At 48.4% G+C, this 15682-nt stretch overlaps 1 protein-coding gene across 1 annotated transcript; it reads left to right on the forward strand.

Moving 5' to 3' along the window:
• Positions 1-1608: 1608 nt before the first annotated feature.
• Positions 1609-13016, forward strand: LOC146072862 (acetylcholine receptor subunit epsilon-like). Its single transcript, XM_083180048.1, has 12 exons — positions 1609-1748; positions 3789-3925; positions 4429-4473; positions 4791-4900; positions 4996-5151; positions 5640-5743; positions 6984-7184; positions 8367-8481; positions 8770-8884; positions 9856-10063; positions 10617-10750; positions 12212-13016. Exons 1-12 carry the CDS (start codon positions 1703-1705, stop codon positions 12374-12376), a joined length of 1536 nt encoding a protein of 511 aa, XP_083036174.1. The 5' UTR covers positions 1609-1702; the 3' UTR covers positions 12377-13016.
• The last annotated feature ends 2666 nt before the right edge of the window (positions 13017-15682 follow it).

Genomic DNA, 15682 nt, shown 5'->3' on the forward strand with positions numbered 1-15682 from the left:
TGGAGGGGGATCTGATGTCACTACATAATGGTCTGATGTCATTGAGGAGGGAGATCAGATGTCACTGCAGAATGGTCTGATGTCACTGTGGAGTGGTCTGATGTCACTGTGGAGGGGTCTGATGTCACTGAGGAGGGGGCTGATGTCACTGTGGAGGGGGGTCTGATGTCACTGGGGAGGGGGGTCTGATGTCACTGTGGAGGGGGGTCTGATGTCACTGTGGAGGGGGGTCTGATGTCACTGTGGAGGGGTCTGATGTCACTGAGGAGGGGTCTGATGTCACTGAGGAGGGGTCTGATCTCGGCTGTAGTGTGGAGAGGATCCTATTTCTATGGCTATTATAAGATTTCCTTAACCTTGAAGATGTCAGGATGGGGACTTGATAAGGCGCTGGCTCCCCCTCTCCCCATTCTTTCCCTCGGCCTAGATGGCATTCCTCCCTCCACCTGCCCGTCTCCACTTCCCTTGGCAGCTGCACACAGCCCTGTCAATCAACACGTGGGAATCAATTATACGGTTCACGTACGGTGTTTTAACATGAAGCAGGGAGGGAAGACTTTTCTGACATCATTATATTTATATGTCCGTGCACCAAGTGTGTAGGGCATCCGGGCCCTCTGGGCAAAACCTCCACCTACTGCCCCCCCCCCCCCCGCACTGCCACTAATACCCACTTTCCAGCCCCTCAAGTGAAAGTGTGGATGTGGGCCTGCGGTATGCGGTCATTGAGTCGATACTATTACGGTCAAAATACATTGGGTCGACCAGTGATGGTTGACAGGCCTTAGGTCGATACAGGAAAAATGTCAACATGCCTAAGGTCGACAGGGTCAAAAATTCGACACAAGCATTAGGTCAACATAGGGAAGGTCGACATGGCTATCAGGTGAAATAAGCTCTGTCCCTGAATCCACTTACCGTAATTCTCAGGGTATCTGTTGTGACTTACGGTGCCGTAAAGTGAGATGCCGGCTTCACAGCATCACTTTACTGCGACGGGTGTCACAGCAGGGTCTATCTACGGCGTAACAATGGTAGGGGGGAGATTCCATTCCAACACCTTGGAGGATATAGATACTGGACATCCCGAAATTGTCAGATTCCAGGAGCGCTGGGGCCCTGTGAACACTCAACCCCTGGCAACGAGCATGTAACCCCTGGCAATGAGCAAGAAAAACCTGGCAACGAGCAGGTAACCACTGGCAACGTGCAAGAAACCCTGGAATTGGGCATGTAACCTCCTGGCAACTAGCACAAAACACCTGGCAGCAAGGATGTAACCCCTGGCAATGAGCAAGAAATCCATGGCAATGAGCATGTAACCCCTGGCAACGAACATGAAATCCATGGCAATGAGCATGCAACCCCTGGCAACGAGCAAGAAACCCCTGGCAATTAACAAAAAATGATAATTATTGCTAGTGTTTCTGTCTATATGTGACCAGTGCATTATCTGCAGGGTACTGGGAGGAGGCGTGGGCCCTGTCACTGGACGTGATATTGGGGACAGCTGTACATTTCACGAGAGGGGTCAGTGGAATGTAAAAGAAAACATTCATTCATGGCGGAGAAGACAATACTTTTTTTTTTTTTGCTATTCTAGGAAATGCTGTATCCTGTCTCACAATAACTCCTTCCTCCTCCAAAGGTCCGTGCAACGTCCACTATAACCCGAGCTGTGCAAGGAGCTGACAATCTAATCATGGTCTGGGCTCTTGGAATGTGGTTCCTGTTTCCCCTGCTGAGCTGTGAGTCTCTCTATCTATACTGTCTGTCTGTAGAGCTGGGAGTGACTGTGCTATGTCTGTCAGTATGTCTGTCTGTCTGTGGAGCTGGGAGTGATCATGTTAGTCTCTGTCTGTCTGTCTGTCTGTCTGTCTGTAAAGCTGTGAGTGACCATGTTAGTCTCTGTCTGTCTGTCTGTCTGTAGAGCTGTGAGTGACCATGTTAGTATCTGTCTGTCTTTCTGTAGAGCTGGGAGTGACCGTGTTAGTCTCTGCCTGTCTTTCTGTAGAGCTGTGAGTGACCGTGTTAGTCTCTGGCTGTCTTTCTGTAGAGCTGGTAGTGACTGTGTTAGTCTCTGTCTGTCTGTAGAGCTGGGAGTGACTGTGCTAGTCTCTGTCTGTCTGTAGAGCTGGGAGTGGCTGTGTTAGTCTCTGTCTGTCTGTAGAGCTGTGAGTGATCATGTTAGTCTCTGTCTGTCATCTGTAGAGCTGGGAGTGACTGCGTTATGTCTGTCTGTAGAGCTGGGATTGACATTGTTAGTCTCTGTCTGTCTGTAGAGCTGGGAGCCACTGTGTTAGTGTCTGTCTGTCTGTCTGTAGAGCTGGGAGTGACTGTGTTAGTCTCTGTCTGTCTGCCTGTAGAGCTGGGAGCCACTGTGTTAGTGTCTGTCTGTCTGTAGAGCTGGGAGTAATCATGATAGTCTCTGTCTGTCGAGCTGGGAGTGACTGTGTTAGTCTCTGTCTGCCTGTAGAGCTGGGAGTGACCATGTTATGTGTCTGTCTGTAGAGCTGGGAGTGACTGTGCTAGTCTCTGTCTGTCTGTGGAGCTGGGAGTGATCATGTTAGTCTCTGTCTGTAGAGCTGGGAGCCACTGTGTTAGTGTCTGTCTGTCTGTCTGTATAGCTTGGAGTGACTGTTCGTGTCTGTCTGTCTGTAGAGGTGGGAGTGATCATGTTAGTCTCTGTCTGTCTGTCTGTCTGTAGAGCTGGGAGTGATCATGTTAGTCTCTGTCTGTCTGTCGAGCTGGGAGTGACTGTGTTAGACTCTGTCTATCTGTAGAGCTGGGAGTGACCATGTTATGTGTCTGTCTGTCTGTCTGTAGAACTGGGAGTGACTGTGTTCATCTCTGTCTTTCTGTAGAGCTGGGAGTGAGTGTGTTAGTGTCTGTCTGTCTGGAATGATTAGGAGAGTGACACAATGTGAATGTGTGCAGTAAGGTGATATTTTGTCACTGCACCTGTGTATAAGTGTCGCTGCACTTGTGTATAAGTGTCACTGCACCTGTGTCTAAGGGTGACTGTGCCTGTGTATAACGCTCACTGCACTTGCGTATAAGTCCCACTGCGCCTGTGTATAGGTGTCACTGTGCCTGTGTATAAATGTCACTGCGCCTGTGTATAAGTGTCACTGCGCCTGTGTATAAGTGTCACTGTGCCTGTGTATAAGTCTTACTGCGCCTGTGTATGTATCACTGGACCTGTGTATAAACTGTATGGTCGCTGCTTCTGGGTCCACCTAAGAAATTCTCCTACGCTGTGACTTTAGCAGATACAATCATGTATGGAAGGGTGAATGTGAAAGCTTGCACTGCTATAGTCTGAATGAAGGGGAGCATGCCCTAAATGGTGCCAACTGTCTCTTTACTTCACAGACATCATAAGTCGGCGTCATCACACTTAAAGAGCAGGCTGATTAGACTGGAGGTGCATGTTGTATACTTGGCTCTATAATAGAATAATATGCCCACGGGTGATATGCCCAAGCAAGACTGTCACTGTGTTATTGGAGAGTCAGTGTACTGTATTACTGCACAATACTTAGCTCAGGAGAGATTGATACAGGTTCATATTGACAGCTCTTCTACGCCATCTACTAGAACACACATCCCTGCTCTGTGGTATAAAAAATGTTTAGGACCACACCAACCTCATTCATTATAACCTTGGAGCAACTTAAATGAAACTCCAAAGACAAAACGGAAACTTTGGTCAGTGACAATAGTGAAACGCGCCTATCCTGCAACGTGCCGACTGTGTCACACAATTGTCCTCTCTCCTGTCACAGATTCGGACGCCAGCGAGGAGGCCCGGCTCATACAGGACTTATTCGCCAACTATGATAAACAGTCCCGTCCAGCAAAGGCCACCAAAGATATTATTGAAGTGAAGCTTAAACTAACATTGACCAACCTCATCTCCCTGGTAATTATTATTATTCTCTGCTAATTACTACTTATATACAGTAGTTATGCCATATTGTGCTGTACTTGAAATGTATTTACCATTCACATGAGTACAGTTCATAGTACAGCAGGCAAGTCTCAATCAGGCAGAAAAGTAGCAACCAAACATACCCTAACTGGCATTTTTTGAATCCTGTCTGTAGCATGGCAATTAGGAGCTGATTGGCTGATACTTTATCTCTGTTCACTTTATCTCTCTCCAAGGCTTAGCACATCTTACTCTTCTGACTGTACCTTTTTGGCCAACAGTACCGTTTTTATGGCCTGTACCAGCCAAGAAGGATTTTGTGCCAGGTTTCTTGGTCTCCAACTGTCCAACTGTATTGGAACCCATGGCCATGCCCATTTCCACATTTGTACAGATTTCTGCCATTCAGATGTTGAGGGGGGGGGGGGGGTGCATAGACCTCTATATGATCTGTGTACATCCTATAACCTGTATTCCTTGATTTATTTTGTCAGAACGAAAGAGCGGAGATGTTAACAACGAACGTGTGGATTCTTATCGTGAGTGGTCACTGTGTCTGGCTGTCTGTCCTGGGGGGTCTGCTCTGGTGTGTTTTCCACCTGTGATGATTGGGGAAAGTCTAGTGATCACCGACAGTAGATCAGTGGTTGGGCTGCCTTGGGCTGGTGGTCTAGAACCAATCAAATTATTTATGGTCAAAGTCATGGTCATTGCTGGGGGCTGCCCATCATAATGCATGTGGACAATCAGAAGCACCACTGTGCACCACCACATAATGTGGTGGTGCACAGGTGGATGACAGGTAGACACAAGTTGCTGAATTTTATACTTTCCCCCCTAATATATTCTCTCCAAGCAATGGGATGATTACCGCCTCACCTGGAATAAGTCAGACTACGGTGGGATCGATATTGTAAGAGTTCCTCATCACATGGTCTGGCTGCCGGATATAGTCCTGGAGAACAAGTAGGTGACCATGAGTGGATTCTAACACCCGCATTACTACATGGTGGCGTAGACAGAAGAGTATGAGCCTGTAACATGAGCCTATCCTCTTTCAGCATCGACGGACAGTTTGAGGTTGCTTACTACGCCAACGTCCTTGTGTATGACTCCGGGTACATGTACTGGCTGCCGCCTGCCATCTTCAGGAGCACCTGCAGTGTTGAGGTCACTTACTTTCCATTTGACTGGCAGAACTGCTCCCTTGTGTTCAGGTGAAGAACTGCTCCCTTGTGTTTCTGGTGGCATTTACCAATCGCCAGGTCCAACCAGCCAGGTACTGTCCAATCAAAAGGGTGGGGGAGGGGGGGACATTGACATGCTCCAACATGGGGTCCAGCCTGGTCTGTAAATTTGACTGTAGGAAACAACGGGGATAATCAGTCCCATCTGCAAAATAATTTGCGCTAGCAATGTGTGTCCCAGAGTACTGGTGCGTGGTCCTGTTCTAGGCCATCAGTAGATCTTTCCTGTAAGAAGTAGACTAATTACCTTCACAGACCAAGGATGTAGGTAGAGCTGGATGGAGATCTGTAACTCATGAACTGCACCACCAAGGAGACTGTTCCTAGTAGCCCAATTGTTCATGGTGGAATAAAACAAAATATTAATGAGGAATTAATCAATTAGCTGAATGATTTGGTGCGACTAGACTTCCCGAAACTTAGCCCAAGATCTACCATCTGTCTTTCTCTCCTTGCAGGTCCAAGACGTACAACGCGAGGGAGATCGAGCTGCAATTAGCTACTGATGACGACACAGAGAAGGAGATAGAGTGGGTGGACATTGACCCTGAGGCCTTTACAGGTGACCTTTTAGGTTCTCGAACAAGTCTGTGCAGACACCGTTATCTCCATAACCGATTCCAGTCATGGGGGACTAATTTACTAAGTGCTGATTTTCTGTCAATTGTAAACCATTAAGCACAGATGGTGGTTTACAGTCTTAAGAATCAGTATTTACTGTGCATCGGTTTCGACTGCAATTTTTGCATCCACCGATTGATGCCCAGGCAGCTGGGGCATCTGACATTATAGCAGGGGGCACACAGCATGGGGTCCGGCTGCCATAATGGAATCCAGCCCCCAACTGATCGGTAAGGAAGTGGGCCCCCTCAAATTTTGTCCCTTCTCCTCAAGAACAACCACCGGGGCTTTGAGTTCGGCGGTAATAGTTGAACCATGAGTGGCCGCATGCCCCCATCAAGGGCTTGCTAGCATCTGTAGTCCATTTGCAAAAACAATATTAAAAGGAAAAACAGGACTCAAACACTGACTGTTGTAGTATTTAGCACACCCTGACACAATCCTCAATTACCATTTATTACTCTCAAATTAAGGGAACTATGTAATACCCCACAAAAATGGTGCTAATGCTGCTCTCCTTAAGAATGAATGGAGCTCTGCTGATTGGCCAGTTCCTGGCTATTTTTGCACAAATCATAAAGCTCCTCGCTCTGGCTGCTACTGTATGTAATACGCACTTCTGTTCTCCGCTGTTTGAAACAGGATGTGGTCTACAGGTCGACAATAAAAAGGTCGACACTCAATAAGATAACCCTAATAATCGACAGGCCATAGGTCAACACACCTTAGGTGGACATGCTCAAAAGGTTGGCATGGAAAAGGTTCACATGAAAATTGTCAACATCATTCAATTTTTTTCCCCCCATAACAGGTGGTTAATAGATTATTATAGTGTGCCGGGGTGAAGTGAGCCATTTGAGGGGCCACGGTACACTTATATGGTGTCCATGTCAGCGTACGTCGACATAGCCATCAAAAACATGAAAAGCTCATGTCGACCTTACAACCCTGTCGGCCTAAGCCACTTGACCATTTTACTGTGTCAATCTAAGGACTGTTGACCGATAGTGGTCAACCGAGTAACTGTGAAACCTTCTTAATGTCAACCCCATGACCCATACCTGTTTGAAACATCATAACTGTAGAGAAGAGGGTGCCAGCAATGGAACCTATCCTGACTCCATGTTCTTCTGTGATAACTGCAAGCTTTGTCTCTCCTCCCGCGACGCCTTCACCCCAAGAGAACGGCGAGTGGGCAATAAGGCACCGTCCGGCCAGGAAGGTGGTGAACCCGGCCTATACTCCGGAGGATCTGGAGTACCAGGAAATCCTCTTCTATTTGATCATTCAGCGCAAACCTCTGTTCTACGTCATCAACGTCATCGTGCCCTGCGTTCTGATCTCATCGCTGGCCATTCTGGTCTACTTCCTGCCGGCCAAAGGTGAGAGCAATGAGAGTGTTACATCCCGCCATAAGAATCACGTCCCACAATGCAATTCAGGGTGCTAATACAACACCCAGATGCATTGCAAATGGGATTTGTGATAAATGGGCGCCTGTGTGTTCTGTACTCTGACCTGTTGTATGTGTAGCAGGCCTATATTAGCAGCGTAACTGTATTCCTGGTTGTGGGAAATGAGAAAATAAAGGTCCTGTCTATAAAAAACGTCCCTCCAAAAAATGGCCACCACCTTAGAGGAGACAGATGCTAGAGGACCTACTGGATCTCTAGTGTCTGTCAGGGGAGCACAGCGCATATAGCGCTACCCGGAAGAACCACAGGCAACACACATGTAACCCCTGGCAACGAGCATGCAAACCCCTGGCAATGAGCATGTAACCCCAGCCAATGAGAATATAACCCCTGGCAATGAGCATTTAACCCCAGGCAATCAGCAGATAACCCCTGGCCAAGAGCATGAAACCACTGGCAATGAGCATATAACCTGGCAACAAGCATATAACCCCTGGCAACAAGCATGCAACCCCTGGCAACAAGCATGTAAGCCTATGGCAATGAGCATGTAACCACTGGCAAAAAGCATGTTATCCCTGGCAATGAGCAAGAAACCACTAGCAATGATAATGTAACCAGTGTCACCGAGCATGTCACCCCTGGCAATGAGCCTGTAACCCCTGGCAATGAGCAAGAAACCACAAAAGCAATAATGTAACCAGTGTCACGAGCATATAAGCCCTGGAAACAAGCATGAAACTACTGGCAATGAGCATGTAACCCCTAGCAACGAGCAAGAAACCACTGGAAACTATAATGTAACCCCTGCCAATGAGCAAGAAACCACTGGCAATGATAATGTAACTAGTGTCACCGAGCATGTCACCCCTGGCAATGAGCATGTTACCTCTGGCAATGAGCAAGAAACCACAAAAATGATAATGTAACCAGTGTCACGAGCATGTAAGCCCTGGCAACAAGCATGAAACCACTGGCAATGAGCATGTAACCCCTGGCAGCGAGCATGAAACCACTGGCACTAACATGTAACCCCTGGCAACAAGCAGGAAACCCCTAGCAACAACCATGGCGGAAGAAACTTTTTTGGCATGGGAGCGCACAATTTCTAGTTACGCCACTGTGTTTCCATGCCCATCATCTCTATAGCCGGTGGCCAGAAGTGTACCCTCTCCATCTCCGTCCTCCTGGCTCAGACTGTATTCCTGTTCCTCATCGCTCAGAGTGTCCCGGAGACCTCGCTCAGCGTCCCGCTCATCGGCAAGTAAGTGACAGCACATCACCGCTAAGCCTGGGATCTGTGATATAATATTATGCCCTGCTTCATTCCACACGTGGCCTTCAGTCAACTGTGAGCCAGCCTCAGGGATAACGCAATGCCAATTTCCTGCAGCTGAGCAATTATTGGGGAACCACACATGCGCTTGTGCCATGGCGGTCCCACAAAGGAACCATTTGGAGTGGTTTGGGGGTTTGGCGGCAAAACACAGGATGTCACAAACCTGTAATGCTGATGGCACACAACATGATAACACCATTGTCTATCCCCCAGGTACCTGATCTTTGTTATGCTGGTGTCCACGCTCATCGTCCTCAGTTGCGTGATCGTTCTCAATGTTTCCCTGCGCACTCCGAGCACCCACAACCTGACTGCCAGCGTCAAAAGAGTAAGACCCCCACATCGACAGACAGCTGCGGCATTGCTGTGACCTAACTTTTATGAGTGCCCGCCGGTTAGGTACAGGTCTCCGGGCTGCGCACAATGGGCCTGATTCGTGTTTGCAAGTAATGTCTGGAACAAACCATGTTGCCGTGTGAAGGGAGCAGAAATATTTGTATTGTTTCTGTGCGGGGTAAATACTGGCTGCTTTTGCATGTAGCCCATGAATGTTAGATGGCTTCATTTTTACACTGCAATTTAATTTTCAGTTTGGACACCCCCCCCCCCCCCCCACCCCCACCCAAATCTTACTCTCTCTGCACGTGTTATATCTGCCCCACCTGCAGAGCAGCATGGTTCTGGAACCTTCTAAAGAGAACAGTCCATTCTCTCCACTCTGGGCTTCATATTGGACTATTTTGGTCACCTCACTTCCCTTGATGCTTAGGAGAACCCAAGATGCCACTGCATCCAGACCAGAGCTTCCATCATTGGCCCTCACAATGCCTCACCACGTTCTCAGGCTCATCAGATTACTGGTGGCCACCACATGTTTATCTTTCATTTCTGGCTTGAACCTGCCCTTTTCACCCTCCTTATAAACCAATCAGTGCCTGCTTTCTAGTACCTGTAGGACCTATAGGCTCACAATACTTGGTGCTGTAGTTCCAACCCCATCCACCACCCGCCGCATGCAAACCCCAGATGTCCACCGCTGAAGGGATGCAATGAGCCATCGGACTGGCCATCAGAAACCAACGTGCAATGGTGGCAAACCAAGCAATCCTGCCAATGAATGGTGAAAAACGTTTCCACGGAATTGGTAACACTGATGGTTGCCAACCAACGGTTTCTGGTGGCCAACCCTACCTTCCAAGTACAGAGTAGAATACAGGAACGACGCTTGGGTGCAGGGCCATACCTAATTCCCTGACGGTAACCATTCTATAGATAATACGTTTTATTGATGTATCTCAGATGCTTCTGGTGGTGTTACCCCAGTACCTGCACTTGGAGGTAGAGCCCTGCGAGGAGGCCGAGGAGACCCCGCGAGAGAGGAGGAGGAGCTCCCTGGGCATCATGCTGAAGGCGGAGGAGTATATACTAAAGAAGCCAAGGAGTGAGCTGATGTTTGAGAGGCAGAGAGACAGGAACGGGACAGGCAGGGGCCCCTGGGGCCACAGAGGTGAGAATCCTGCTGTAATGCAGGAGCTGTGTGATACTGTACAAGTGTATAATGGGAGATGTCCTGGAACAAAGCATCTTGTTCCTCCTGGAATGGGTCATATTGGGGGTATGTGACCTGAGCCCACGGTTAATTTTGAGCTAATTGGCAGCAAGCCAGAAGGGAAATAGTTACATTTTGCAGAACTGTGCAGAAAAAGGGGGGGGGGGGGGGGGGGGTTTAAAACATTAACTGGAAACCATTGTAAATACATTGAATAAGCTGGAACCATGTAAAGTGTATTGAGAAAGCAGGAACTCATAGTAAATGCATTAGAAATGCTGAAAATCATGTCAAATGCATTGAAAAAGTCCTAACTATTGTGTGGATGTTATTATGACAAGACTTTCTGTTGCTAGAGACTTCCCTGTAATGTATGATTGCTGTCACCTGGGCTGAATTACTTCATTGAAAACAAAGCAGTAACGGAAGTCCAGGGATGGAGCATTTAGTGGAATGGGAATGGGTCATGCTGGGAGGTATGCCGTAATCACTTGTTCCTATCTGATCTCAGCTGATGGATCTGACGGGGATGTGACCACAAGTTTATATCGCAATTTGGCCCAATGTTCTCCAGAAATAAGGAAGTGCGTGGAGGCCTGTAACTTCATCACAGCCAGTACAAAGCAGAAGAACACAACCGGTGCAGTAAGTGTAACCAATACCCATTGCCGGGTGCAGGGCGGGATCCAGGGACTGGGGGAGGGTACAGTGTACTTACCTAATGTCTGGGGAGGGGCTGGTGGAAGGGCCACAGGTGTGACAAAGAGCTATGAGCCTGCCCTTCCCCCTGCAGGGTGACACAGATAGAAGGGAGCTATGAGCCTGCCCCTCCCCCTGCAGGGTGACACAGACAGAAGGGAGCTATGAGCCTGCCCCTCCCCCTGCAGGGTGACACAGATAGAAGGTAGCTATGAGCCTGCCCCTCCCCCTGCAGGGTGACACAGATAGAAGGGAGCTATGAGCCTGCCCCTCCCCCTGCAGGGTGACACAGATAGAAGGGAGCTATGTGCCTGTCCCTCCCCCTGCAGGACAGAATGGAGCTATGAACCTGCCCCTCCCCCTGCAGGGTGACACAGACAGAAGGGAGCTATGAGCCTGTCCCACCCCCTGCAGGGTGACACAGACAGAAGGGAGCTATGAGCCTGCCCCTCCCCCTGCAGGGTGACACAGACAGAAGGGAGCTATGAACCTGCCCCTCCCCCTGCAGGGTGACACAGACAGAAGGGAGCTATGAGCCCGTCCCTCCCCCTGCAGGGTGACACAGACAGAAGAGAGCTATGAGCCTGCCCATCCCCCTCCCGGGTGTCACAGACAGAAGGGAGCTATGAGCCCGTCCCTCCCCCTGCAGGGTGACACAGACAGAAGGGAGCTATGAGCCTGTCCCTCCCCCTGCAGGGTGACACAGACAGAAGGGAGCTATGAGCCTGCCTCTCCCCCTGCAGGGTGACACAGACAGAAGGGAGCTATGAGCCTGCCCCTCCCCCTGCAGGGTGACACAGACAGAAGGGAGCTATGAGCCCGCCCCTCCCCCTGCAGGGTGACACAGACAGAAGGGAGCTATGAGCCTGCCCCTCCCCCTGCAGGGTGACACAGACAGAAGGGAGCTATGAACCTGCCCCTCCCCCTGCAGGGTGACACAGACAGAAGGGAGCTATGAGCCCGTCCCTCCCCCTGCAGGGTGACACAGACAGAAGAGAGCTATGAGCCTGCCCATCCCCCTCCCGGGTGTCACAGACAGAAGGGAGCTATGAGCCCATCCCTCCCCCTGCAGGGTGACACAGACAGAAGGGAGCTATGAGCCTGTCCCTCCCCCTGCAGGGTGACACAGACAGAAGGGAGCTATGAGCCTGCCTCTCCCCCTGCAGGGTGACACAGACAGAAGGGAGCTATGAGCCTGCCCCTCCCCCTGCAGGGTGACACAGACAGAAGGGAGCTATGAGCCCGCCCCTCCCCCTGCAGGGTGACACAGACAGAAGGGAGCTATGAGCCTGCCCCTCCCCCTGCAGGGTGACACAGACAGAAGGGAGCTATGAGCCTGCCCCTCCCCCTGTAGGGTGACACAGAAGACTGTGAGGACTTCTAATACTATTTATTTTCTTTCTGCAGGAAATGGAGAACTGGGTGATGATCGGAAAGGTGCTGGATGTCCTCTGCTTTTGGGTGGTCCTTCCTTTGTTTGTAGTGGGGACTCTGGCAATCTTCCTTATGGGACACTTTAACAGTGCCCCAGATCACCCGTTCGCTGGTGACAGCCGCCTCTATGAGCCCTGAGAGGTGCTGCCGTCGGACTGCGTGGGAGTGAGAAGGCTTGGTCTTGGCTCTACAATACAGAAGACTGTATGTCCACTGTGCATCAGCCCCCGCATCTGCTACCATGTAACAGGCCACATCATATAAGAGACAGACTTCCCTGAGGGACATTATGGATCTTCTGTACAAACCTGATCTTAGGATAAATCTGATGTTTATTATTGTTTTATGCTATTTACTTACATCTCATTGTGTGTGTCTCTTCATGAACTATTTATTATCCATCCATCCATCATTCATCCATTATCCATCTATCCATTCACCCATCATCCATCCATCACCCATCCATCATTCATCTATCCATCATCCATCCAATCATCTATCCATCATCAATAATCCATCCATCTATCCATTCACCCATCATCCACCCATCATCCATCCATCTACCTATCCATCCAATCATCCATTTTACATCCATAATCCATCATTGATAATTAATTTATCCATCCGTCATCCATCTATCCATCCGTCATCCATCTTTCCATCCGTCATCCATCTATCCATGATCTATTCATAATCCATCTATCTATCCATTCACCCAACCATCCATCAGTCCATGCATCCATAATCCATCTATCCATCATCAATAATCCATCCATCATCCATCCATCTACCTATCCATCACCCATCCATCTACCTATCCATCACCCATCCATCTACCTATCATCCATCCATCTACCTATCCATCATCCATCCATCTACCTATCCATCATCCATCCATCTACCTATCCATCATCCATCCATCTACCTATCCATCATCCATCCATCTACCTATCCATCATCCATCCATCTACCTATCCATCATCCATCCATCTACCTATCCATCACCCATCCATCTACCTATCCATCACCCATCCATCTACCTATCCATCACCCATCCATCTACCTATCCATCATCCATCCATCTACCTATCCATCATCCATCCATCTACCTATCCATCATCCATCCATCTACCTATCCATCATCCATCCATCTACCTATCCATCATCCATCCATCTACCTATCCATCACCCATCCATCTACCTATCCATCACCCATCCATCTACCTATCCATCACCCATCCATCTACCTATCCATCATCCATCCATCTACCTATCCATCATCCATCCATCTACCTATCCATCATCCATCCATCTACCTATCCATCATCCATCCATCTACCTATCCATCACCCATCCATCTACCTATCCATCACCCATCCATCTACCTATCCATCACCCATCCATCTACCTATCCATCACCCATCCATCTACCTATCCATCATCCATCCATCTACCTATCCATCATCCATCCATCTACCTATCCATCACCCATCCATCTACCTATCCATCATCCATCCATCTACCTATCCATCATCCATCCATCTACCTATCCATCATCCATCCATCTACCTATCCATCATCCATCCATCTACCTATCCATCATCCATCCATCTACCTATCGATCGATCTGTCCATTAGTCCAGGCATCCATAATCCATCCATCTATGCATCCACCAGTCATCCATCCATCCATCATCTATCCATAATCCATCTATCCATCAGCTATCTATCTATCTATCCATCATCTATCTATCTATCTATCTATCTATCTATCTATCTATCTATCCATCATGTATCCATAATCTATCTATCCATCCAGCATTCATATATCCATCCTCCATCCATACATCATTCATCCATCATCTATCCGTTCATCATCCATCTATCCATGCATCCATCATCCCTCTATCCATCATTCCGTCATTTATCTATCCATTCATCTCTCATCTAGCCATCATGCATTTATCCATCCATCCATCTCTCATCCATCCATCATTCCATCATACAGCTATCCATTTATCTCTTCATGATACATCTATTCATCCATCCATCATCCATCTCGCAATCTATCCATCATACATCTATCCATCCATCCATCCATCATTCCGCTATCCATCCATCAATCCATCATTCCGCTATCCATCCATCATACATCTATCCATCCATCCATCCATCATTCCGCTATCCATCCATCCATCTCTCATCCATCCATCATTCGATCATACAGCTATCCATCCAATTATCCATCATTCATAATCCGTCTATTCATCCATCATCCATATATGAATCCATCAATGCATCATCCGTCCATCATCCACCTATTCATACATCCCTAATCAATCTATCCATCAATATATAAATCCATCCATTTATCCATCCATAATCCATATATTCATATATACATCTATCAACCCATCATCCATCCATCATTCACCCATCACCTGCTGCTTTGGGACATTAAGAACAATTTCTCAGGCTCCTGGGTGTGTTTTTGGAGAGTAACAGGCTATTTTTTTGTATGTGCTATTTCCAGTGTCTTTCTATTACTAATCAGAAGACCACATGGGAACAGGTCATCAGGCTCAGAGAACGTCACATCAAGGTTGTGTATAATACTGTATGGGGGTTATTCTGGTTGTATTCGCAGCCTTGTAAATCCACCAAACCCCGCCCGGCGAATGAACGCCCACCCACCCCCCCTTCGCAGCGCTGGTTCGCCCGCACAGGCTGCGAATGGATGTTTAGCATAAACATCCATTCATATGTCTGCGGGTAACCTCCCACATCTTTCGATGGTTGGCGACCATTGAAAGATGTGGAAGGTACACGCATATAAAAGTGACTTTTAAGTTACTTACTTATGTGTGCACGCTGGGACGGACATGGGCGGACAGCTGACATCCGGTGATGTCAGCTGCCAGCCCCCCGCTCCCGCGTCACCACCTCATTACCATGAGAACGCCCAGCGTTCTCATGGGAAAGCCCATGGAACAATAGGCATTCTCATATGGTAATGGGGCAGCCCGGCACCTCCCGCACGCCTGCACATGTGCAGACGCACAACTTCAGTCCTCTGTGTGAATGCACGGAGGACTGAAGGAACTTGAATAACCCCCTATGTTCCCTTGAACAGGAGCTGAGACACCAATTTCTTTGAATAGACATTACATTTTAGTCCAAGGACTCCACCTGATCACTGCGGCAGGGTTTGTGGTTCACCAGGTTTGCAGTAAGAAGACAGACAGTCAATAGGTGGACACCAAATAGTCTACATACAAAGGGTCAACATGGAAATGTTTTTTTTTCTGTTTGTTGTTGTTTTGTATGTTTCACCATATCTCAGCCATAGTAGTGGAAACCTGCGCCCTCCCGAGCTAGCTTTGCTTGACCCGGTTCAGGCAGATTGCCTCGTTCCACTACCTAAGCCCGTGTTTCACCTTATCT

The sequence above is a fragment of the Crinia signifera genome, chromosome 4 (assembly GCF_055691185.1).
Source record: "Crinia signifera chromosome 4, ASM5569118v1, whole genome shotgun sequence".
Classification (NCBI taxonomy): Eukaryota; Metazoa; Chordata; class Amphibia; order Anura; family Myobatrachidae; genus Crinia; species Crinia signifera.